The sequence below is a fragment of the Cydia amplana genome, chromosome 18 (assembly GCF_948474715.1).
Source record: "Cydia amplana chromosome 18, ilCydAmpl1.1, whole genome shotgun sequence".
In the NCBI taxonomy this organism is placed as follows: Eukaryota; Metazoa; Arthropoda; class Insecta; order Lepidoptera; family Tortricidae; genus Cydia; species Cydia amplana.
This window is the reverse complement of record NC_086086.1, coordinates 12,712,783-12,738,286: the sequence shown is the minus strand read 5'-3', so window position 1 is coordinate 12,738,286 and position 25,504 is coordinate 12,712,783. Positions and strand designations below refer to the sequence as shown.

The window sequence follows — 25,504 nt, the reverse complement described above, 5'->3', positions numbered from 1 at the left end:
AAAACTCGTTAATTTAAACAAGGAAACATTGCTTGCGTAAGTAATAAAAGATTTAAGAATATTATTATTTAAAAGTATTTAATTCGATCATACTTAAAACTAAGAAACACTGGCATTTTGAATTATTATAGTCGGTGGAATTGATTGCAAACAATATTTTAATAATACAATAAAAAATCAATATTGGGTTGTATCACATTAGGAAACGATATTCCACCGTCCTTAACCAAAAATGTAATGAAATTATGAAACCACTAAAATAATATATATACGTATTTTGGCTTAGCTCGGTGGAATACTCGTTGTAAAACTGCCTGCAGTTAACTAAAAATATAATAGATATTACCAATTACTATAGAACAATACAAAATGAGGTAATCAATTTTTGTTTTAAGCGCTGACTAATTCTGATTTCCTGTTCTTTAATCAGTCAGGTCTAAATCGGTACAAGAAAATGTTATTTAAGTATGTCGTTAATTAGTAAGAAATAAGGCACAAAGTGATGAAGTATGTGGTGTACTGTATTTGTAGGTCGAGCTTAAACTTCATCTTGAATTTTCAAAAGTCAATGTGCATAAGGCGCGAATATCTACCTTCACCTGATAGTTCATTTAAGGTTAATACATATTGAGACAGTACCTTTATTTGACTGTCATAGATGTCCGGTTGATTTTCGCTAGCATCTTCATCCGATTGTCAACTTTACTCGGTGCACACAAGGTCTAAAGCAGGTTGAGCTTGGAGGGGTTGAAGACGCCGGGTCTCGTGTTGAGCACGGTGTTGGCGCGCGGCACCGGCATGCTGCCCAGCTTGTTCCCCGCTGGTACAGATACACAAGTTACTCGTGTGACAAATATTGTGCCGTCATATAGCGGCCGTCTCCATACAAATACTACGACTTCCATATTTAGCCGTATTATTTAGTATGGAGACGGCCGCTATATGACGGCACCGCTATCCTAGGAAAACCGATCTTTAGAAAAGGGGGGGAGGTCGGCCGGCTTTCAACGGACCGTATGTCGTGTTTAAAAATATGTTCACGTTGTAATTAATTGCTAAAAATACATTAAATAAAAGGAAAGCTCGCATGGGCCTTTCCTAAATATCAATTGATAAATAATTATGTAAAAGCATAGAGAAATATAGTGAGACAAGAGTGCTCACTCCATACATCAGTTCAGACTATTAATTTCAGTGTCTACGTCTAGCATCGAGTAGCGGAACTATCAGTACTGCTACTTGACAATTGATGTAGTACCGACCGGAAAGTCTTATCTCAACAGCATAAGACTTTCCGGTCGGTGCTACATCTATTGTCAAGTAGCAGTACTGATAGTTCCGCTACTCGATGCTAGATGCTAATAGTCTTTTTGGTACTAAAACTGATGTATGGAGTGAGCACTCTATGTATTTTTTTCTCTATGGTAAAAGTAACAACAGCAGGTAAGTAAACTCATTTATGGATTTTTTTTATGATTGATTTTTATCATAAGTGAACTAACCTGAGGATTTCCAAGCCGGCGCGGGCTTGGCGGCGGCGGCGGTCGCGGCGCCCCGGCCGCGCGCCGCGTACGCGCCCCGCGCGGCTTTGGTCTTCGCTGCGGACGCTGTTCGTTTCTTCTTAAACCTGCACAAGCAAATCTTGACAGTAGCAATGTACTGCAAATTAACGTAGGGTAACACCATGTAACACTCAAAGAGTAGAATTGCGCTAGGAAAAGCAGCAATGTACATCGAACCAAAACGTGTTTATTTTTCCGCCCTTCATACGTCAGTTCGAGTGAATTATCATAACCTCAAATTTTAGTAATGTTTACCGTCAACGAGTATGATTGTGCATTGTAGGTACCTTAGCTTTGCTTGAGGTCATGCATAATCTTGGTATTTAATGGTGACAGTAGATATTTCTCTTGAAATAGAAACGATTCAGAATGTAAACAATAAGATGATGGCTGTCATTCACGATCCACATTCCACAGATAACACACAGATGACACGCGATTTTGGAATTATTCGAACACAGTGTTGCTAACCCGCGATTTTTCAAATTTGCCGCCTTTTACTACTGACAAGATTTGGTTGATCCAGTATATATACTTGGTCAACCAGATCTTGACAGTAGAAAAAGGCGGCAAATTTGAAAAATGTAGACGCGAAGGGATATCGTCTCATAGAAAATTCGAATTTCGCGCCTTTTTTTACTGACAAGATTTGGTTGACCAGCTATATAGTTTGTCAAAAGACTGTCTCATTTCAAACCTAGACAGAGAGAATCATACTATCTTTGTCATACACTAGTACTAGCACCCAAAAGAAAAGAAAAGAATGAATATATATATATATATTTTTCCGCTAAACGTATGTATCGTGTTACCGGGTGTCGGTAACATAGTGAGGTGAGTTTTCACTTCTATCGGCACTCCCGGAGTGCAACCGTTGTTGCTTTTTTTAATTAATTACACAGTTTGGTCGACATAGTGACCAGCGACTGCTTTTTTGTGAAAAGATTGGGTAACTATGAACTAACCTTTTCTTTACACCCCTAGTGAAACTCCTCCCGCGTCCTCTACTCCTGGTGCTGGATCCGCTGGCATCGTGGCCGGCACCTTTGGCCAAGGTGCCCCAGTCTGTTTCCGAGTCTGTTCCGTCGGCGAAGTCATCCTCGGCGGGCTTCTCTTGTTCCAGCTCGTCTTGATACTGCATGAGAAGGCCTGAACAAAGTAATAAAAAAAATTGTTGATGAATTGCTCACACATCACACAAATAGTACGTTGAAGGTTCAAGGTCACTGCTGTCGTGAGGTGAAGTAGGTACGCGTGCTGACCGCACATTATTGCAAACCGATGTATGCATGTTAACAAATTTAGATTTAACTTAACCTAAGAATAGTATTACATAACAGTTTGTTCTGTATTCTGTAGGTATAACGCATGTACAGTTTGGCGAAACCTTTGTATACCTAGATAAGTATTTTTTTAAATAAATAAATTAAATTAAGACAGTAACAGTACAATAGGTGACAGTGAAGTGTTGATGTTAGTACCATCACCCACACTGTTGACTGTCCATCGGTGGACTTTATTACAAAAGGCATAAGGTCCACTGATGGACAGTTAAGAATGTTGCCGTTTATAACATCACCCACACTGTTAACTGACAGTTCGTAAACCTTATTACAAAAGGCATAAAGTCCACCAATGGACAGTTAATGTTGCCGTTTGTACTTACCCATCTTCTCGACGGCGTAAGCGGATGTAATCTTGAGTAACTCCGCGCCATACTTGTCGTAGTTGGCGCGGGTGACGTGGGGTAGAGACAGCATGTCGTCCGGCGACTCGGGCAGCCGGGTAGACATGGCCTTTAAGCCGGCCAGCGGCATTACTGCGATCAGAGATGTGCCCCGGGCTTCCGCCATTTCCCTGGAATTAAATAATTCAATGAGCGTCCGGTGGAGAACAAAAAGATGGATGGCTCTCCAGCCAGAGCTACATAGTACATAATAATTATCTAATTAACAAACACACAACAGACACACATTAATGAACAGATAGGTAGAACATATATATGTGTATAGCAATTTATGACAGACTTTACTAGGTAGGTCGCTGACACTGGGTAATGCTGCAGCAGCAAGTCACAAGCAACATATCGACAGGCCTTGCCGCGAGGCTCTACTCGATCCTCGTGACGAGCGCGTATTCTGTACACCCTTGATGATAACATCAGTTCTAGAACAGCATTGTGTGACATACCGACAGGCCTCGACCCTCTTGTGAGCGCGTATTGTGTACACCCTTGGTGGTGACGTCAGTGCTAGGGATATCGTGTTACAAACCGGCATGCCTCGACCAGGTCCGCGTGGCATTTCTCCTCGATCCTCTTGATGAGCGCGTATTCTGTGCACCCTTTGTTGGTGACGTCAGTATGTCTACCAGTGCTAAGGATATCAATTGACAAACCGGCATGCCTCGACGAGGTCCGCGTAGCATCTCTCCTCGAACCTCTTGATGAGCGCGTATTCTGTGCACCCTTTGTTGGTGACGTCAGTATGTCTACCAGTGCTAAGGATATCAATTGACAAAGCGGCATGCCTCGACGAGGTCCGCGTAGCATCTCTCCTCGACCCTCTTGTGGGCGCGAATTCTGTGCACCCTTTGTTGGTGACGTCAGTTTGTCTACCAGTGCTAAGGATATCGATTGACATACCGGCAGGCCTCGACCAGGTCCGCGTAGCATCTCTCCTCGATCCTCTTTATTAGTGCGTTGATGGGCGTGTCGGCCTTGGCGGCGGGCGTGGCGGTGGTCACCGTCAGTTTGGGTTTCTTCTCCACTTTCATGGGGAACACCACACGAACGTTACCGGACATTAATCTGGGGAAATAAGATGAATATAAATATATCTTATTCCAATTCTCACCAATCAATCACCAATCACATAATGTTCCCAACATATATATATATCTGCACTCAATGTACCTAATTTCCTTGAATAACTTATATTACTAACTAGTTATATAAGTCCGTTCGATGTTCTGTATACAATTTCAAGTTACTCAGGAAAACCTGTAATTGGCCATACTATTGTATAAATTAGCATAACGAAATAAAAAACTCTGTATCGCTGTTGGTTTTCACAATAAATATATAAATATACGTTGATATTATGTTTCGTGACTTCATTTTTCAGATATAATACATTCACCAGTAGTATCTCTATCCGTCGAGTAGCAGTCGCACAATGTTGAAAGACATGTTATGACATCTAAAGTAAAAAAACTACTTCGGGTCGCTCGCCATTCGACTGACGCCCGCCATGATACTTCATTCTTTATTTATGAGGGGTAGCCAGACGCTACGAAACGTTCAGCACAAGACCACATGGATTTTATACAACGCTCTTCGTCTCGTTCTATGGTGTTAGCTATGAGCGTAGAGAAAAAAATACATAGATTGCTCACTCCATACATCAGTTTTGGTACCAAAAAGACTATTAATTTCAGTGTCTACATCTAGCATCGAGTAGCGGAACTATCAGTACTGCTACTTGAGAATAGATGTAGCAGCGACCGGAAAGTCTAATGCTCAACAACATAAGACTCTCTCTATGCTATGAGATTACAATTTTATTCGTGACTTTGTTAGACGAGTTGGCCCTTACTTGTCAACAGCAGGTCCGAGCACGACGTAGGCGCTGGCGATGTCGTTGTTGACCACCAGTTTCTCGGCCAGCAGTGAGCGCACCACCATCTGCCGCAGCAGCCGGAGCGGGTCGCCGCGCTGCCATGACTTGCATCTGTCAACAATTTATTTCCATTCATATTTACAATCAACGTAGGTTAATAAGTCTTATAGTATTTAGGATAATGGCACATAATATTGGCTCAACTCAGATCCAGCACCATAGAGAATCATCAACAATTTACCTTACGTACGATCATGACCTACCCAAATAAGAGAGACGTGTCGTGGTCGCCATGTAAAGGAAGGATACGTAAGAATTAGGGACTGTTGAATGATAAATGAACACAGATTTGTGTCTGGATTAAGTAGGGTTAACTTGTGGCTACGTTTACGTACGTACGTTTTAACTTAAGGTTTTAATTATTCAATAGATTTTTTATTAAGTGTAAATTAAATGTAACTTTGGTAAATAAACAGTGGCAAACATGTATTGGCTATGTGCGAAGTTGGTGGTGGGAGAAAAAACAAGCGACGTCAACACACTTGAATTTTCGTGAGACGACATTTTCATACTATTTGGCAACTGCTACCTGTCTAATATATATGCTCCGCACTCGCTAGGGCGGCGCCACAGTCATGTCAATTTACATATTTGTTCCCATTAAAACGCAGGAATGCATAACTAAAAATTGCAATCGTATACATATTACCACTTTAAGCTAAGTCTGTTCTCCACTCACCGTCCGTGCATAGGGCTCTTGTGCAAGGACTGTATCCTCTGCTGCATGGACCCGCGAAGTGCATCCGCGATGTGCAGTAAGGTGAACGAGGCGCGACTCGAGGTTGCGTCACGGATGCAACGAACGATCAGCTTGCACTCTTCTGTCACGTCCACCGGCTGAAAACAAATAAACATTTGACAATCTATAACCATGGATTTTGTTCCTGTAGAACTACCTCAGCTTTGGAAGTTGGTTAAAATGTAGCTTATAAATGTTAGGTCAGTATTTCACCTGTCCAATATTATGGCCCAATGTGCATTGCGTCTCACTCTCTCACTAAGCAAATTGTGAGATGCAAATACACATTTGACAAAGAAATTGGACAGGTGGAATACCACTCTTATAGTATTTTTCAAACAGGATGGGTACGGTGACAGATGTTTTCACTTCACTCTCGTTTCGACGATGAGAAGTTTTACGACCCCGGTCGTCAGTTTGCGGGTAGGTATTATGGGTATAATGGTGAAACGAACCTTATAATCAGCAGCCTGGAGGCAGTTGTCGCAGGCGGCCGCTTTGTACGCGGCGCACTCGGCGCGGCTGAAGCGCTCCCCCAAGTATCCCAGCACCTGTTTATGAAAAAATATACATACGTACATTAATCATAATCATTTATTTGTCTCAATCCATGGTATTACAGATGTTCTTAAGATGAAATAAGTACAGGCATGGACCCTACTGACTGGGCCACTTACGACAAAGTTTTTAAATATAAACTATCCTGAGTCATAACTATTACGGCTCAGCGACCCAAAGAGGATCTTGGCCTCCGAAACGAGAGCACACCACTTTTCCCGATCCTGCGTCGTTTCCTGCCAATTATCAGCTTGAAGCTGGCGCAAATTCGCTTCCACACTGTCTCCCCAGCGGTATCTGGGCCGACCTACCGGGCGGCCACCCCTCTGGCCACGTGGTCCTACCGCCTTTGTCCTACTGGTCGGACCACATGAACTTTTTTTTCCGATTGATCCTACCAAACTATCGGACTATTGAAACTGTAATTTTCTTAGACCACGTGGTCCTACCGATAGGACCATATGAACTTCTTTTTTCTGATTGATCCGATTAATAAGTCGGACTTTGGAAACTATCATTTACTGAGACCACGTGGTCCCACCAGTCAGATCACGCGTTCGAGACCATGAGTAATGCAACCTGCATACTGCGATTACTGCGTATTTAGGTAACTTTCTTAGAAAATAACATAATGACAATGTCAAATGTTAATGTCAATAGATAAGTGTTACGAACATTATTCCTGGTCTGATCGGTAGGACGAAGCGGAATTCTAACTCTTGGTAGTCCGATCAATCGGATAAATCGGAAAAAAAAAGTTCATGTGGTCCGACCGGTAGGACGAAGCGGAATTCTAATTCTTGGTAGTCCGATCAATCGGAAAAAAAAGTTCATGTGGTCCGACCGGTAGGACAAAGGTGGTAGGACCACGTGGCCAGAGGGGCGGCCACCAGTCGGTCTTCCCAGGTCTTGGCAGCCCGATCCTCTCTCATTCTTAATGGTGACCGAACCGGCGAAGTCTGTGGAATTTCGTTTCGCCGATGATATTGGGTCCATACAATTGATAAACTTTCATAGTACAGTGATGCGTCGGGCATTCTTATCAGGCATTTGTAAGTTCTGTTACGTCGGAAATGATCAGTAATTCAATAGTTGTTATTTTTTGCTACAAACTCGTCTTTTACAATAGGTACACCTCAGTTACGCTTCGTCCGACAATGTCACTCATCGGTCAACTACTCTTTCTCTTCTTTTCAATTTTTTTTTTCAATTATACATACCTGCCCGCGTCGGCACTCAGTGACGCTCTCGCAGACTTCCACCATTCGCAGTAGATTCTCGATGTGGACGCGCTTCGCCTCCGGTGTAGTGTTGCGTTCCACTGTTGACAGTAAACATCATTATTACATAATAACGGGATATTCCATTTTTTTTATAGCCTATATTGTGTCCCACTGCTGGGCAAAGGCCTCCCCTGTCTTTCGCCACTCGTCACGGCTTTGTGCATGCTCCCGCCAGACGCCACAGAATGAGTTCAGGTCATTTCGCCATCTCATTTTTGGTCTGCCTCTGCCTCGGGTGATCTGTGGTGCCCAGTCGGTCGCTATTTTGGCCCATCTGTCCGGGTGCATCCGACAGATATGTCCCGCCCAATCCCACTTGAGCTTGGCGGCCTTCACACCCACATCTGCGATACCAGTTTTGGAGCGCAGCTCTGTGTTCCTTATCCGATCGGTTCTACGGACTCCGAGTATACTGCGCTCCATTGCTCGCTGGCAAATCTTGAGTCGGGACTTTTGGGCTTCTGTTAATGACCAAGTTTGGGCGCCGTAGGTTAGGGTAGGGATATTCCATAAATAACTAAAAATAATCTCAGTTTAAATTAAATACGTCCCACTGCTTGACACAGGCCTCTCATGTACGAGGGAAATTGGACCTGTCCAAACGCTGTCAAATGTGTCAGATGGTTTGAAGCAACCAGTTCTAAAATACTGGCATTAGAAGATACTACTAAACAAAGTAACTCACTGTCTAGCAGTCTGCGATACCGCGCCACGTCACAGTACGAATAGTACAGTAGGCACGTTGCAAGTTCTCCGTCGCGACCCGCGCGACCAGCTTCTTGGTAATATCCCTCTACTGATTTCGGCATACTGTGGTGGATCACGTAGCGCACGTCCGCCTTGTCCACGCCCATTCCGAACGCGATTGTTGCACATATCTAAGGAATAGTGTCTGTGTCAGTTATGTGCTCCTGGTACTTTTAAGAGGATACGGGAGCAGAAATTTAAATATTTTAGGTAAATATACCCGTCTCGCTAATGGAAGCGGCTCCTAAAACTAGTGCGATAAGGACAAGGCGAAAAACCCTGCATAAAAATCTCATAAAACGAGGTTTCGTACTCGAATGTTTCCTCCCCCAAAACTTAACCAAATGTGACGAAATTTTGAGATCTAAATGGTAATGTTGATTGGCTAATTGATATCAGTTTTGAATACCACGCCTCACATTGCGGCATAGTCAATTACGCCATTTTGGCCATTTTTGAAGGGCTCTAGCGCCTTAAAAAACAAAAATATCAAAAAAAGCAAAACGGTCCGACACAGATATTGACAATATTAATCTGTGTTGAAAAAAATCATTGCTCTAGCTTCAAAACCCACGGAGGAAACAGTCGAGTACGTTTGTATGGAGAAATGACCACTCCTGTTGGCTCTTAAGGGTCACCCGACATCGACGCGGAATCATGTATACTTACCACTTTAAACTTGTCAGCTACCCATCCCGCTTGCACCTGTTCTCTCTTTTTATCTGGCAGACCGGCGTGGTAAGGCGCAGCCTGAATGCCCACTTTACGAAGGTCTCCGGATAGAGTCTCGCACTCTTTGCGCGACAGGCAATAGACTATGCCCGAGTCACTGCAAATTTCAGTTTTATTACGTTAGAGTTAAGGTTTAACATTGAAATTAGGTACGTGGCATGTGTGTGGCCACACTAGGCCATAATACGAGTTAGTAGTGTATGGTTGCTTAAAACTATTAATCATTTTGGGGAGGTAATAATAATAAACCATTGATATTAAACGCCTAGAGTATGTGCCAAAGGAATTTGAATCTTTTATGCAGTAGTTACATGCCATGCTTCTTGCCTATGTATGAACCCGCATTACTAAACACTAATCAATGTGTTAACAGGCCGTAAGTGTAAGCGCCGCGCCGGCCGCTACAATGATACAACCGTTCGATATGAATCGTGCATAAGTAAGATTTTTTAACAGTTAATGTAAAATGTCTGATGCGTATGAATGTCAGCGAATGCTAGTTACCGGAAGAACTTCTCCTTGATGATGTTGGCGATGTCCTGGTTCACGTTCTTGGGCTTCTTCTCGAGGATGCGGTACGCCAGGTTCGGCCGGTTGAACGAGCACAGGAACCACTTGCATTTAGACACCTGCGATGACAAGATAAAACCATCATTTTAGGGTCTCCCCATACTTATCGACGCGGATTCGGCGAAAGCCGATAGTAAACAGCATAAACAGGTAAGGTTCGGGTCGGCTCCGTTCGGCCGTCGACGGCCGACGCGTCGGCGTCTTTTTCGCTCTTATTGCGTGGACATAAAGTTTCATTTCTATTGGCATTGCCGATTCCGCGTCGATAAGTTTGGGGAGACCCTTATTCTCTAGCCGCCCATACGTCAAACCTTGCCAAGCAAAATGAAATTTTATTTTGTCAACACAAAGTTCAAATTAGAATAGAACAGGAGACCTCTTTATAGGTCTCTGGTCGGCTAGAGGTTATAGTTTGATAAAATGACAACCTTTTAGGTGTTACCCAGGGTTTTCGTGAGCCGGATTGTAATACTCCTGAGAACTAGAGGCAGTTTTGTTTTTGAATTTGGAACCTTAAGTTAAAGAAAAAGAGCTCAAAACAGATTGTGGAATATGTACAAAAAATTGCACCCAGGGGTCTCAGGAGGATAACAATTTGGAAACTTGCGAATATCGCTACCCAAATTCACAGGCTCCCGGGCTCGGCCCGCGGCCCGTTGTGTAGAGAGGTAATTAATGCTTGTAAGACGCAAACAGTGAAGCATGTTTGGGTGCGATATGGTATCTACATTGTTGGGCACAGATCCATCTCAGAATGTTTTGGGCGACGCGAATACTATTGCCAGACGCGCAAGATATCCCAAGGTGACGACAGTGTAATGGACATATGCGTACTTCAAATATTAGTGTCTAATTGTCTGTTAGGGTAAGTTAATCTATATTTACAGTACCTTTAGCTGGTGCAGAATGTCCATGCGCACCCTCGGCGTGGCTGTCGCAGTCAACGCCATTATGTTGGTAGTCGGGAACCGCTCTCGAAGCATGAACAGCCGCTTGTAGTCCGGCCGGAAGTCGTGGCCCCACTGGGACACGCAGTGCGCTTCGTCAATCACGAATCTGTTAACGAACAAGAAATATTGTAGTAGAGTTGATCTTGCGTTGTTTGAAAATTGAACGAAACAAAGCAAAAGCGACTCTGTTCCAATTGCACATGGTTTAAATTACCTACATCGAACTGAATAGGTACTATAGGTAGGACCTTGGACCTTAGGAGGCTAAAGCTGTTGATCATCTCATGTGACACTACAGAGGGTTAGCTATATGTCGTCAGCAGTCGAAACTTTATTCTTATATACCAGTTCGATTGGCCACAATGTACTCAATCTGCCAAAAAAAACCTGCCTAGTTGTGTACTATTTAAAATGAGTGGGATGGCGCGATATTGTGTCATAACTTTAGTATGGGCACAGAATAAATAATAGTCTCTTTATTCTCTAACACCAAGATTCACTCTCTAACAAAACGCGCCTATTATGACAGATATGACCGCTAGGTGGCGCAAGCGCGAGCAGGCGTCCGTTCCGTAGCGGCGCGCGGTAACTGTAACTACTATGGCTAGAGACCAAAATTGGTGTGGGCCGCATGTACTTGTAGGTACTTGTAGCGACGCGACGAAATCGCGGAGTGAGCCACGCCTGGTATGGGATAGAAAAACAATCCGCGAGTAGAGCGCGTCCAGCGTGCTCTGGAACTTGGGCGAGCTGCTGATCTTCTCCGGGGTCACGTAGAGGAGCTTGACGAGCGGCTCCCGGAGAGACAGCTTGTGATAATACAGACCTGGCCAGCTTGCCCCGCGAGTAGAGCGCGTCCAGCGTGCTCTGGAACTTGGGCGAGCTGCTGATCTTCTCCGGGGTCACGTAGAGGAGCTTGACGAGCGGCTCCCGGAGAGACAGCTTGTGATAATACAGACCTGGCCAGCTTGCCCCGCGAGTAGAGCGCGTCCAGCGTGCTCTGGAACTTGGGCGAGCTGCTGATCTTCTCCGGGGTCACGTAGAGGAGCTTGACGAGCGGCTCCCGGAGAGACAGCTTGTGATAATACAGACCTGGCCAGCTTGCCCCGCGAGTAGAGCGCGTCCAGCATGCTCTGGAACTTGGGCGAGCTGCTGATCTTCTCCGGGGTCACGTAGAGGAGCTTGACGAGCGGCTCCCGGAGAGACAGCTTGTGATAATACAGACCTGGCCAGCTTGCCCCGCGAGTAGAGCGCGTCCAGCATGCTCTGGAACTTGGGCGAGCTGCTGATCTTCTCCGGGGTCACGTAGAGGAGCTTGACGAGTGGCTCCCGGAGAGACAGCTTGTGGTATATCTCGTCCACTTGGGCTAAGGAGACATCGCCGGAGAGGTGAGCCGCTGGGATCTGAGGACAAGAATATGTATTATTAGTATTATTACCACAACAGCACCCCTAGCACATGATTGACGCGACAGTATCTCGCGGCGAGATAGACTACCCGTCTTTTTCTAAATAAGTTAACAAAAGAGGGACGGGTAGTCTATCTCGCCGCGAGATACATACTGGCGCGCCAATTATGTGCTAGCCCGGCAGCTTGTAAAGGCTCTCTTGATACTTTAAAAACGGATGAGAAAGTTGCAGTTTATCCATAGGTTTGACAAAATAATAAGATAAAAATTTTGAGGTGTTTTCTCATTTTGGCTGATGCAATTGACTTTTAAATGTTGATTTTGAATGATATCAGTAAATATACTAACCATCATCTGTTAGATTTTTATGGGTATAAAATCAACTCAATTTCGATATTATGCTAGCAAATATCTGTTATCCACCAATAAAGTATAATGTGTCTGGTTGATTTACATCTAGAGAAAGCAGCTTGTTGACTTGGTCCAAAATAAGCGATTTCAGCGGCGATATGACGATGGTGACGCCCGGCGTCAAAATAGCAGGCAGTTGGTAGCACAGCGATTTACCTGGGAACATACAATACAAACACTATTTATAGCACACCTAAATACAAAAAAATAATACAGGGAATACAGCAACTAAACTGACTCATGTATTTTATAATAAAACACATTTCTTTTATACAGTTTTGGTCGGAAAAAATAATCAAAGGCGCCGTATGGTCACATGCAGCTGATTCGGCCGGAAGGAGCGCAGATCCAACTTCTCTCCCATTTCCATCATCAGCAAATTCGACCTTCGTGTGTAGGAGTTAGGGTTTAAATTACCTCCGCCAGTAGGCATGAGCACAAAACAGTCGTGGCCCAGCAAAGTGGCGTTGATCACTTGCAGTTGGTTCAGTCTGAAGGAGCGCAGACATCTCCATTATCAGCGATGAGTGGGGGTAATCCATTGCCTGTGAAATGCGACATTCGTGCGTAGGAGTTAGGGTTTAAATTACCTCCGCCAGTAGGCATGAGCACAAAACAGTCGTGGGCCAGCAAAGTAGCGTTGATCACTTGCAGCTGGTTCGGCCTGAAGGAGCGCAGACATCTCCATCATCAGCGATGAGTGGGGGTAATCCATCGCATGTGAAATGCGACCTTCGTGCGTAGGAGTTAGGGTTTAAATTACCTCCGCCAGTAGGCATGAGCACAAAACAGTCGTGGCCCAGCAAAGTGGCGTTGATCACTTGCAGCTGGTTCGGTCGGAAGGAGCGCAGACCGAACTTCTCGCTGAACATTTCCATCATGAGCGACGAGTGGGGGTAGTCCATGCCGTCGAACTCGCCTGCGAAATGCGATCTTTATGTATAGGAAATAGGGTTTGAATTTAAATGGGTGCCGAAGCAGCAATCTAGTCAGGAAAAACAGAGACAAATAGGTTCTTAACTTGTAACTTAGGATGAATTTATAATTTTTAGTCGCCTTAATTTCAGAATTGATGAGGATTGTATCACAGTTAAAAAAAGTATGCTAAGCCTATTTGGGTCGTTTATGTTCGACTTCAACCAATTAACATATCTTACCCGTAATTCCATCGTTTTGCGTCCCCTCATGGAAATTCCCCATGCCTTTATACTTAGGCGTCTTCGTCTCCAGCGTAGAGTTCTCCATCAGCTTGACAACTTCCGGTTCCGTCGTCAGCGCTATATCCATCTCGTCCTCAAAGTCCTCCAGCCTGTACTCCGGCCAACCGTCGTTATCCACCGCTACCTCCTTACCATTCACAACCTGAGTATTACTTATACTTGGCTCAGAGTCACTTATATTGATCACACTGACTTTAGAACTTTCCGGAATAATATCCGTGTCATCATCCATGTCTAAGGGTATTTCATAATCGTTTTCATCATAGTCTTGGACCGGCTCTTTTATAATAGGCGAAACGGCCGTGCAAGGTTTACTAAAGCTTGACAAATTCTTACTATACTCAGGGGGTTGGAAGCCAACTGAGCTGTTAGCTACAGGCACGTATTTTGGAGTTTCTTCAGCTACCACTGGCTTGAGTTTTTCAGATGCGTACTTAAATCTTTCTAAACTTTTTGACGGTGTAGTATTATCTTCACTAAGTCTAGAAGGCTTCTTAAATACAAATTTCCCTTTACTTTTATTTGTTTCAGACGTATCTAAACTCTCTACATCTGATTGGACGCTTTCATTTCCTGTTGTAGGCGAAAACGCTTCAAAAGATAGAGATTTCTTAGCCATTAAGTCAGAATATATTGTTTTATTTGGTGCTTTATTAAATGTAAATTCTGGAGTTGAAGTATCAGATGTCAGTACAGGTCTTTCCCCGTTTAGGTGTTTGTTTCCCGGCATTTGGAAATCGTTTAGGTCATCATAATCACCAAGTAATGATGGGCTTACACGACCATTTAATTGTATATTACATTTACTAGTACCCGGTTGACTATCTAAGTAGGACTGCGTTGAATCGTCAGGTGCCTTCGCCATAGCTGCCTTTAGTTTTGATTTCAACTGTTTCATTTTGGCGTAAGTTTTGTTCTCATAGCCAGGGAATTTTTCTTTAATGCAGTTTGGTATTCTGTCAAATGCGTCCGCTATTTTTTCTAACAGTTCTATGTACATGTTTCTGCAGTCTTCGCGGTCTTTTGTTTGGAGGCTACGGTCCTGGAATAAGCAGAAGTGTATAAGAAAATCTTTGGAGTAACCAATGTGGATGGAGAATTCATAATGCTAATAAGTGCTACTAGTTGGGTCAAAGAAATAAAAGTTTATAAAGTATAATATCTAAACAAATTTAAAATTTGTCACCTTTTTCTAGTAACAATAGAGTGAGTGAGCTGGAGCGAGGCCAGAAGGGTCGCTGAAGATAGGAAGGCGTGGCGCAAGCTTGTGAAGTCCCTTTGCACCTCTGGGGTGCCATAGGACAACAGCACACATTATATAAATTTTCACTTACCTCACTAGCTTTCTTCAAAGCCGTATGATGAGAAATCTTCTGCAAGAAACCTGATATTGAACTATCCAGTTTAAGATTCTTCAGAGGATCTCTATCCTTCTTAGGACTCGTTTTGTCTGGGGTTCGGCAAACTTTCTTGTTTTCTACAGACTTGTCCCTAGTTTCAGATATGTGTTCGTGTTTAGAGGGCGAAGGGCTGGAACTAATTCTGATAGATCTGTTGGTTTCTTTTGGTGATTGGCTTTTATTTTTTGTTGTATTTGTTTCAAGAAAGTCCATTGAGTCATCCTGAAACGAAAAAAATACGTTTTTTTTGTAACAAGTACAGTTAGTGGTCACGTAAAAATATATTTGAGTTCGTCAAATAAAAAAGCAAAATGGATATATTGTTGTATTCAATTGCAAGGCAAATAAATTTATCAAGGATGCATGAAGAGGTGCTTCTAGACTCCAGAGCGATATTTTGCATATGTGTGTGTGTGTGTGTGTTAATAAAACTAAATCCTTAGCCAAGTTAACTGGTAGATTAATCTTGGACTTACCACATCCATAGCAAACATGTCATTGCTGTTGTCACATGGGACATTTGATTTCAGAGGCTGGTTGAAAGCTGAAGGAGGGGTGTTAACTATTGGTGTTACCGGCAATATGTGGTTCTGTCTAGGAGGGGCCTGAAAACAGATATAAAACTGAATTATATCTATGTACTTAGTAGTTACACAACTAGGGAATGTATCAAATTATTTTATTCAAAAAAATGATGATCCCTATGACAGTTCATTTTTATATGTAAAATTATTGTAGTCATTTTATGGATGCTTAGCACATTAATTTATTTAGAAATGTAACAGAAATATGGTAAAAACACATGTTTTCAACTATGTATTTATTAAATTAAGCCTAACCAAAAGAGACTTGTAATGAACAGTCATAAGGATTATCAGTGACACTACTATAATTATAAACTGAATTAGATGTCATATATTAAAGAAAAAGTGACCAAGCCCTTCAGTGGACTTTTGCCCTAACATACATCCTTGCTTTGCCCCACAGACAATCCAACCTCTAGACATAGCATAGTCGCGCTACCCCCTCTGCCTCACATACGGTAGCGTTACTCCATCTTCGAGTCAATCCCGTGCCGTGATTGGTCCGTGTCTTTGAACGGACCAATCACGGCACGGGATTCGCTCACCTCGTCCCCCCCGCACCCCCGTATTTTCGGCAGCATCGGTTTCATGAAAGAATTGGCCTAAGCTCAGTCTAGAGGTTGGATTGTCAGTGCTTTGCCCTAACAGGGCCCATGTGAAACTGTTTATAATATTGTGTAACATCTATATTACCATGGTCGCAATAAAGTATTATGATTATGTGGATACCAGGGATGTTGCGGATGCCGATTTTTTGACATCCGCGGAAGCGGATGCGGATTTTTAAAGGCTCACATCCGCGGATGCGGATGCGGATGTCAAGATAGGTACATAAAAAATGTCAAATATTACATTTTAGTAATTTTTATTTAAAAAACCGGCCAAGTGCGAGTTGGACTTGCGTTCCAAGGGTTCCGTACATTAAGTTCCACTCACGCTTGACTGCTAATTTCTAATAGGTTTTTTTGGCTAATTACTAAATTACCTAGCAGTCTAGCACTTACGCCGATGCTAAGACGTTCCTGTACCGAACTGTTCCACATCCGCATCCGCATAAAATCCGCATCGATTTTATGCGGATGCGGATGTTGAAAATAATGCGGAAGTTCCGCGGTTGCGGATGCGGATGCGGATATTCGCAACATCCCTGGTGGATACCAGTGAATTTTATCTATATCTAAAAATGTAACTGGGAAAAATGAAGTACTATGATTTTCTTACTTGATTTGATGAAATACCAACAGGATTCTGTTTGAATGGTGGTGTCCCTGAAATGAAGAACTGTCACTCAGCAAAACAATTTGCACAGCAAATAAAAGAAGAAAGAATAATTAGTTTATCCTCTTGATTTTTACTGTACCTCTATTTGGTCAGCAAAGTGATTAAAAATTCAACTTTAAATTCAAACACCAAGGTTGTTTTTGGGCTGAAAATTTAGACTACTCGGAGTTAAATAATTGTCACAACAACCTTGCTTGCAACCATAGTTTAAAGTTTTATAACAATCAAATTCCATTATGCAGGTTAGCCAAATGGCCATAGTATAAAATGTATTCATCATTAAATAATTTTAATACTTACAAGAATTAGAGGTGGGAGTGGACTTGGACTTCCATACAAATTTGGATTTCTTTTCTGAGACCTGCTCATTGTCACCACTGAGGAAAAAAATGGAAACACAATATAAATGAATAAAAAACAAACTGTACACCAAAACAGTCCATGTAAAAATGAGAGCTTCTCCTGTAAGAAACTTACAAATACATATGAAAATTAAATGAAAATATATAAAGCCTTGTGAGTAAAACATTTAATGAAGTATCTAAATTCTAAATTTTCTCACGAGTCTGTATGATATGAATTATGAATACAAAATGGATAAGTTTTAACAACTCAATGAGAATACTTTGTTGTCTTTTGGCTACTTCCACTCTGCATCATCAGATCAACTTTGTCATTCATATGTATATCAATTTAAACCATGTGAAATGTCAGGCACTGGTTCTCATTTTAAGATTAGACCCATGCCCCATCTTGTCTTGATAAATAAAAGCTTGTAATATGTAACTACCCACAATATACTATGAGAACACACATATCTGGTGTTTAAAAAAGATATATTAGACAATATTTTCTAAAACCGCTTAATTGGCTGAAATAAATGTAAATAACGCATAAAATTGCATGCAAGCGTGTCAAGAAAACTAAAAAAAAAATTAATCAGTGTACCAGATTTCAACGTAATAACGACAGGTAAAAAAGTACAAAACGGTAATATTGTTTAATATTTCAATAAAAACCCACCTTGGAGTCGGACTACTATTCCGAGAAGATTCCCGACTGGATTTTTTTACAAAATTCATAAGTGATGACTGTTTGTTTTGAGACAAAGACATTTTTTTCGTGGCCATGTCATTTATCTATTATAAAAATTTAACTATACTCATTAAACATTACATTTAAATTATTTAAATATCCTTGTTTTCGTTTCCCTCTTTCTTCGATTCAATAATATTTCATTCCCTGCTGACTGTCAACTGTCATCGTGTGTTTAACGACAGTTGCAAGAAGCGCTCAAATACTACAGTAAAGTACAGAAATGTTTAAATCGAAAGTCAATTTAAAGACAAATATACGTAAAGGTACCGTTAAAAAATGTTTCAAAACGAAAAATAAATATGGTGAACTATAAAATTTTTAATTTAAGCAGCAATATAATTATATGGCATTTTTCAAAATACTCATGTGATACTCATATAAAAATGTTGTCAACATGTTGTCAACATTTTACTTTACTTTGGAATCTTCTAAATGTACTTTAAAACCTAAAGTTGCCACTTTCGAAAAAGAAAATATAACCTGTAAAAATGCTTTAAAAATGTTTAGATAATTGTTTTTTTATTAAAATAAAATAATATGAATTAGCCCTCTAAATAACAATAGTTGCAATATTAATATACCTACATGTTATTTAGAAAATTACTTCTTTCAGTGATCATCGACAAAGGCCATGCTTACAAGTTTGACATTTAGTTGATAATGACAACCCTTCTTTTCAGCGGTCAGCGGTTTCGTTTTGTGATTGACATTTGTTGTGTAAAATAAATGTGAATTGGAAAATTGAAAATGTCGCTCCGAAAAGTACTTTTCTTAACAAAAGCAGTGTGTTGTAATACAGTGAAGATACAAAAGACTAGTTTCCCTCGACATAATTTGTGTTTCGTTAGCGCTAACTCCCTCAGATTTTACGGCACCGAAAATATAGGTTAGATCGATTTTTAATATTTCGCAATAAATTAAGACTTAGTTATAACATTTAATGTAGCTCTTTATATTATGTAACAGGGAGTTTTAGTACCAACTCTTCTAACAATAACAAAAAATATTATAATAATCTAGTGCAATTTAAAAAAATTGCTTATTATTTCTAATTACTTTTATGAATGAACATTTAAGTTTTTATGGATTAACATTATTTTCTCATTTGTGCATTGCATTGATTTCTAAAAAGCCTTTACATTTTTTTTTTAACAAAAACTTGTTCTTTTCCTCTTTAGGTGATAAAAACAAACAACCAACACCTGAGAAGGTGGATATCCTGGGACGGTTCTTCCCACAGAACCCTGTAGTGGACGAGGCACAAAAAATAAAAAGTGAACAAGAAAACTTTGACAAGGAAAACAAGGAGAAAACAGAAGAGAATGAGAAGAGCTGGCGCAGGATGAAAATTGGGTTTGTACAGGACACATTTCATTATTCATATCAATTCATAAAGTAAAAACTTTTTTTTATTAATTCAGATCATGTTTATTTAATTTTTCTATGAATTGTAATAATTTATATGGTCAAAGAATTTAATTTCAGTATCGTTCCATACCTTGTAACAGTGAGAATGGTATGAGATCCCAAGCGACTTTCATATTTATTGTCACTGTGACAAAGTACAAATGGTGCTGAAATTAAATTCTTTGACTGTACTGCTGTAGCTGAACGGATGGACATTCATTACTAACATTTGCGGCAAAAACTTATTTTTAATGTTATTTTTTACCTTGCCATTTATTTTTTACGATTTTGTATTTTTATTATTTAAAATCATTTTAAAGATTGTACGCCACAAGGTTCATATTTTTTAATATCTGGTATTGATCAGTGAAGTGATGTGATTTAGGAAATAGTGAGATATTCCCATCTTGGCAAACACAAAAACTAATCAGTTATCCACACCCTTCATATGCTAAATTGTTACTAACATACTTAAATCATAAGCTATAAGCTATAACTGACAAATGTATGGACCATTGTTGTCTTAAATAAAGAAATTTTGAATTTGAATTTAAACTCCGCTGCTGGACAGGAAATAGGCCCCTGCTCACAAAATTTCACGGCAATCGGTTCAGAAATGCGACCTGCAGAGGAGAACATCCGGACATATACAAGCATTTTTGCCCTAGCTGAAATTTAGACCTTTGGTGGAATCTAGGTTCGCTAAGACTATAAAAAGTCAGGAGCTTATGTATTAACTAAGTATGTACTTTAAATCCTCAATACACTGTTCAGATTCGCAGTATTCGGTGGCGCTCTAACAGTAATGGGCGGTTGCATGGTGGTGGAGATGGGGGCGCCGCGGCGCGCTGAAGACGGCACGCTGCTGGAGGACGAGTTCTCGCACTTACCGGTGCCTCTGCAGTACTTGAAGAGGACATGGAAGGAGCTCACGTTCTATGAGAAGGTGTGTTCACTCCCAGGTTCTGACAGTGATGGCTGCTGGTGGTGGGGATGGGGGCGCCGCGGCACGCTGATAATGGCACGCAATTATGAACAATTGGGTTCAGCTTTTATGTAAAGCCTGACCAGTAATATATGATCATTGTCAAGAGGGCGTTGTTATTCTAATGTTTAGGGTGAATAGGGTGACAGTTCAGTATAGTATAAAAATATTACTTCCACTGTAATTCCGCAACATGACGCGTGATCATATATTCCTGGTCAAGCTTTATTAGATCACGGATCCCTCTGTTTGGCCTGTTTGCTAAATAAATGTTTGAGTTTACTTTTTTAAAATTGCGGCTATATCAATTTAAAATATAAATTGCTAGCAAAAATTTCCAACGTATCTTTAGTACTGAATCTTCTGATCGTTTTGAGATACAAGCATTGTTTGCTGGTATTTGTCTCTCAGTGACATAATCAATGTTTCTATTTGCGTATAAATCAACATAACATTCTGTTTCAGATGATCAAAGAGCCGTCCCGGGAGAAACTGCTTCCGGATCCCCTGCCACCGCAGTACCAGCCCACCTACACCCTCGTGCTGGAGTTCACAGACGTGCTGGTGCACCCCGACTGGTCCTACCAGACTGGCTGGAGGTATGTTCATGACCAAAAGCCCCGTCTCCATATCGCGCGGCAAACCATCGAACATTGGCTCATACCAGGCTGCCGCGCGAGCCAACTCGATTCGCCCGGTATCCATTGCGCGAGCCAATGTTCGATGGTTTGCCGCGCGATATGGAGACGGGGCTAAAGATCTCTTGTTTCCGAGTTTCCTGAGTTCTGGTTTCCTTTTCTTGCCTCTCAGCAAATTCACGAGAAGCTATAGTCTGGTTTTTTTAACATTAGAAAAAAGGTAAACAATCTTGACATGTCTTAGTATTGAAAAATGCTTTTTAAAAATCAGTACTCCAAGAACTATTGTATTATAAAAAATAATGAATAGTGAATACATTTTTCACCTTACGTCCATGTGACAGTAGCGCAACGGTCAAGCCACATATTTTGACTAAGGTGTAGAGTTTGTGAAGTTAGGGCTTGTAGAGTTAGAAGCTTGGCTCTACAAGAGATCTGATAACTTTTTGTCAGTGCGAGCCTTATGGTTTCGTCTTGGCAACATTTTACATGAAAATGTTTTTGGTCGGATAAATATTTTTGCCATACATTTATTCAGTTTTAAGCTCTGCTCGCGAGGTCTACAGCTCACAGAGCCACTAGTTATTAATTTTTAAAAAGCATTTTTATGAAAGAAAAATATTGTAAATGATCATATATGATTTATAATTGTCACATGTTTGATGCGTCAAGATCGCGTAGTCTTTTTATAATGCTAAAAAAAAAATAACTATAAAGCTAAAGCACCGAGGTTTAACCCTTTGAACGCCTGGCGCCTATCGTGGGCGGCGAGTCATCGTGTACCTTGTTAGAATGCGCGAAGGTTGATGGGTTGTAGCCGCTCACGTCTTTGGCGGTCATAGGGTTAATTAAAGGATGACGGAATAGGCTCGAGAACCCATTCATCCACCCAGAGAGAGAGATACATCTTTTGCAAGACACCAATTTTTAGTCAATAAACTGCCATTGTAAAAAGTATTTTGACAAGCCAGCGAGCCCATAGACTATGGACAGACGAGGACATTAACCATGCATGTCATAAAAGTATTTGTTTAAATTTGAACTTTATTAGATGCCAATAGAGTTTAATATTATAAATACCATATATGGCTTCGTATGATTCTATGTAATTGGTCCATCGCGAATTCCACGTAAATACCGATTAATTAACGTCCTATAATTTACGTTTTCCAGGTTTAAAAAGCGTCCAGGCGTAGACCAGTTCCTTCAAACCGTGGCAGCATCTGACTTCGAAGTGATCATCTTCACATCCGAGAACGCGTTCATGATCTGGCCAGTAATCGACAAACTAGACCCTGAAAATAAAATGATCGCGTATAGGCTGTTCAGAGATTCCACGCACTTCATTGACGGAGTTCATGTTAAGAACCTGGAGGGACTCAACCGGGATTTGTCAAAGGTTGGTTGACGATTTTTCCCTAAAAACTGTAGATTTTACACCAAAAATTGTTGTAGATTAGGTATCTGATAGTCCCGGGTTATTAATATTATTTGTACCTAAAATAGTTATTTTCGATACAAGTGCGAAAAAGAGGAAATTTGAAACGAGTGGCGATAAATTAAAACACGACCGAAGGGAGTGTTTTAAATCGACACGAGTTGCGAATTACCTATTCGCACGTGTATCGAACAACGTTTTACAGTACATATGGCACTTTAAAGTTTCGATATACGCACGAAAAGTGCTATTTTACGCACTAGTGCGGAAAAGTATTCCCATATATGTACTGTAAAAATTTTAACTCGTCCCTTCGGTCGTGTTTTAATTTATCGCCACTCGTTTCGAATTTCCTCTTTTTCGCACTTGTATCGAAAATAACCATTTTCAAGTTTAACCATTTTTTCGAGTGGCGATAAATTAAAACACGACCGAAGGGAGTGTTTTAAATCGACACGAGTTGCGAATTACCAATTCGCACGTGTATCGAACAACGTTTTACAGTACATATGGCCCTTTAAACTTTTGACATCGCACGAAAAGTGCTATTTTACGCGCTAGTGCGTGAAAATAGGGCCGTATGTACTGTAATAACTATTTTTCAATAGCCTATGTGAGTCCAGTGAGTCCCACTGCTGGGCAAAGGCCTCCCGTCTTTCCCGCCACTTGGCTCTGTCCAATGCACACTCCCGCCACTCCACACAGAATGTATCAAGGTTGTCCCGCCATCTCCTTTTGGGTCTTCCTCTGCCCCAAGATCCTTCCAAGAAAAATATGTTGTTACATTATGTACATAGCTGAGTGGGACCCTACAGCAAATTGAAATAAATAGTTATAATATTGGTGGGACTGGGAACTGAACCTAGAAACTTTTTTGTCGGGCCTGAATCAACGACTTGAATGATTATATCTAAGCTTTTTTATGAAGTACAAGAGGACCTTGTTTTTACAATGTACCTATGTGTGTGTGCAGGTGATCGTAGTAGACTGGAACAAACAAGCGACCAAGTTCCACCCGGAGAACGCGCTAATTTTGCAAAAGTGGAAGGGCGCGGATGACGACACTGCATTACTCGACCTGGCCAACCTGCTGCAGAGTAAGTATATCTTCTGTGACTACTGTTCATCTTAGAAGACTAAATTCCTGTCAAAATTGATTTGTCGCGTTAATTGACTTACTCAGCTGGTTAAGGCTTTTCTCACGCGGGGCAACCCAAAAAGCAATTGAATATGAAATTTCAAGACCAGTTTTCGATTAGTTGCATCGAGTGAGAACTGAGGTCCGAGTGCTTAACGGGAAAAACGAAAATCGGTATTTCGTTATCTGTATCTCTATCGCTCTTGGAAATAGAAATGTTGGTTTTCGTTTTTCGCGGTAGGGCCTCTGACTAAAATATCAACCTGCTTTTGCCTACGCGTTTGGTCACATCGCAGTTGTAACTTACCTTGCGTTAGAAAGGCCTTACAGCTTTGTAAACATTTCGTTTACCTTTTGAACGCGACAGACGGCATATGACGTCAACGCAAAATCGTGACAACGACGCCAAAGACGGCATTTGACGTCGATCGTTTTTTGATGAAAATCTACTGAAAAACACCCCACTTTTAGGTTGGCATTATTTATTCACAAAACTAAATTTTACCCCCGTGGCGTCAGTGGCACGGCAAATGGATGTGCCGTTTGGCGTTCAAAAGGTTAACTTGTTTAATTTTCCAGCGATCGCGATGTCATCAATATCGGACGTGCGCGACGTGCTACGCTACTACAGCCAGTTCGACGACCCCATCGCCGCCTTCCGCGACAACCAGCGCAAACTGATGGAGCAGATGGAAGAGAAAGACAAACAACCGCCAGAGCCCACGCTCACCAAAAACTGGCTGCGGTCCTTCACACGGCGCTAACTACTAAGGTCACACCCTTTCTATACCACTACCCTGGACACAGCTCACTGATCTTTTGTAGACTTTATTGCAACGAGATAAGGTCTAAAGTGGTCAGAATTGTGTTCCACAAACACTTTTGAAAAACAATTGTAAACAAGGTCCTTCACGCGTCGCTAGTGTTATACAGTAGGCCAAGTCGCGGGAGCCTACATCTCTTTTCGTGACGACGAGCGCAAGCTCATGAAGCAGATGGTATAGAGAGATAAACAACCCCAAGCCTTTCTATACCACTACCCTGGACACAGCTCACTGATCTTTTGTAGACTTTATTGCAACGAGATAAGGTCTAAAGTGGTCAGAATTGTGTTCCACAAACACTTTTGAAACACAATTGTAAACAAGGTCCTTCACGCGTCGCTAGTGTTATACAGTAGGCCAAGTCGCGGGAGCCTACATCTCTTTTCGTGACGACGAGCGCAAGCTCATGAAGCAGATGGTATAGAGAGATAAACAACCCCAAGCCTTTCTATACCACTACCCTGGACACAGCTCACTGATCTTTTGTAGACTTTATTGCAACGAGATAAGGTCTAAAGTGGTCAGAAGTGGGCCCACAAACAAGCCATTGGTTTAATTCTAAACACAATTGTAAACCAGGTGCTTCACGCGTCGCTAGTGTTATACAGTAGGTAAACTCGTGGGGGCGCCAAGTTTACTGTAGGCCTTATTGCAACGAGATAGGGTCTACCAATGGTCAGAAGCGTGTACCATAAACAAGCTATTGGTGTTTAGAAACACAATTAATGTAAACGAGTGAATAAGCGCTCGCTCGCTAAATTGTTGTATTTGAACACATCCATTAGAAACGAATTGGCACGATAGTACAGTCGACGTCAAATATGCGTTTACACTTTTGCACCTTACTCCA

General features: G+C 41.5%; 2 protein-coding genes across 2 annotated transcripts; one reads left to right on the top strand and one right to left on the bottom strand.

Annotated features, from left to right (window-relative positions):
• Window positions 1-722: 722 nt before the first annotated feature.
• On the bottom strand, window positions 723-18,276 carry LOC134656419 (recQ-like DNA helicase Blm). Its single transcript, XM_063511944.1, has 22 exons — window positions 18,150-18,276; window positions 17,427-17,503; window positions 17,067-17,113; window positions 15,738-15,866; window positions 15,196-15,483; window positions 13,799-14,903; window positions 13,405-13,560; window positions 12,685-12,797; window positions 12,047-12,225; window positions 10,762-10,927; window positions 9,806-9,930; window positions 9,239-9,398; window positions 8,508-8,700; window positions 7,760-7,860; window positions 6,437-6,532; window positions 5,922-6,079; window positions 5,159-5,293; window positions 4,207-4,371; window positions 3,229-3,419; window positions 2,528-2,711; window positions 1,503-1,627; window positions 723-820 (listed from the first exon to the last, which is right to left on the bottom strand). The coding sequence occupies exons 1-22, from the start codon at window positions 18,254-18,256 to the stop codon at window positions 723-725; spliced, it is 4,098 nt and encodes a 1,365-aa protein (XP_063368014.1). The 5' UTR covers window positions 18,257-18,276.
• Window positions 18,277-18,905: 629 nt separating this feature from the next.
• On the top strand, window positions 18,906-24,659 carry LOC134656215 (mitochondrial import inner membrane translocase subunit TIM50-C-like). The gene is made up of 7 exons (XM_063511717.1): window positions 18,906-19,110; window positions 19,403-19,577; window positions 20,406-20,577; window positions 21,082-21,215; window positions 22,428-22,653; window positions 23,666-23,789; window positions 24,410-24,659. Exons 1-7 carry the CDS (start codon window positions 18,972-18,974, stop codon window positions 24,592-24,594), a joined length of 1,155 nt encoding a protein of 384 aa, XP_063367787.1. The 5' UTR covers window positions 18,906-18,971; the 3' UTR covers window positions 24,595-24,659.
• Window positions 24,660-25,504: the final 845 nt, after the last annotated feature.

What these genes read in the sequence shown, in the direction of transcription:
- LOC134656419 (XM_063511944.1), bottom strand. Translation starts at nt 18,256, where the DNA reads ATGGCCACGAAAAAAATGTCTTTGTCTCAAAACAAACAGTCATCACTT. An exon ending in CTCGGACCTGCTGTTGACAA is followed by an intron (nt 4,372 to 5,158) that starts GTAAGGGCCAAC and finishes TTATTTCCCCAG; the next exon opens with ATTAATGTCCGGTAACGTTC. An exon ending in TTACGCCGTCGAGAAGATGG is followed by an intron (nt 2,712 to 3,228) that starts GTAAGTACAAAC and finishes TACTTTGTTCAG; the next exon opens with GCCTTCTCATGCAGTATCAA.
- LOC134656215 (XM_063511717.1), top strand. Translation starts at nt 18,972, where the DNA reads ATGTCGCTCCGAAAAGTACTTTTCTTAACAAAAGCAGTGTGTTGTAAT. An exon ending in TTACGGCACCGAAAATATAG is followed by an intron (nt 19,111 to 19,402) that starts GTTAGATCGATT and finishes TTTCCTCTTTAG; the next exon opens with GTGATAAAAACAAACAACCA. An exon ending in TGGCGCAGGATGAAAATTGG is followed by an intron (nt 19,578 to 20,405) that starts GTTTGTACAGGA and finishes TACACTGTTCAG; the next exon opens with ATTCGCAGTATTCGGTGGCG.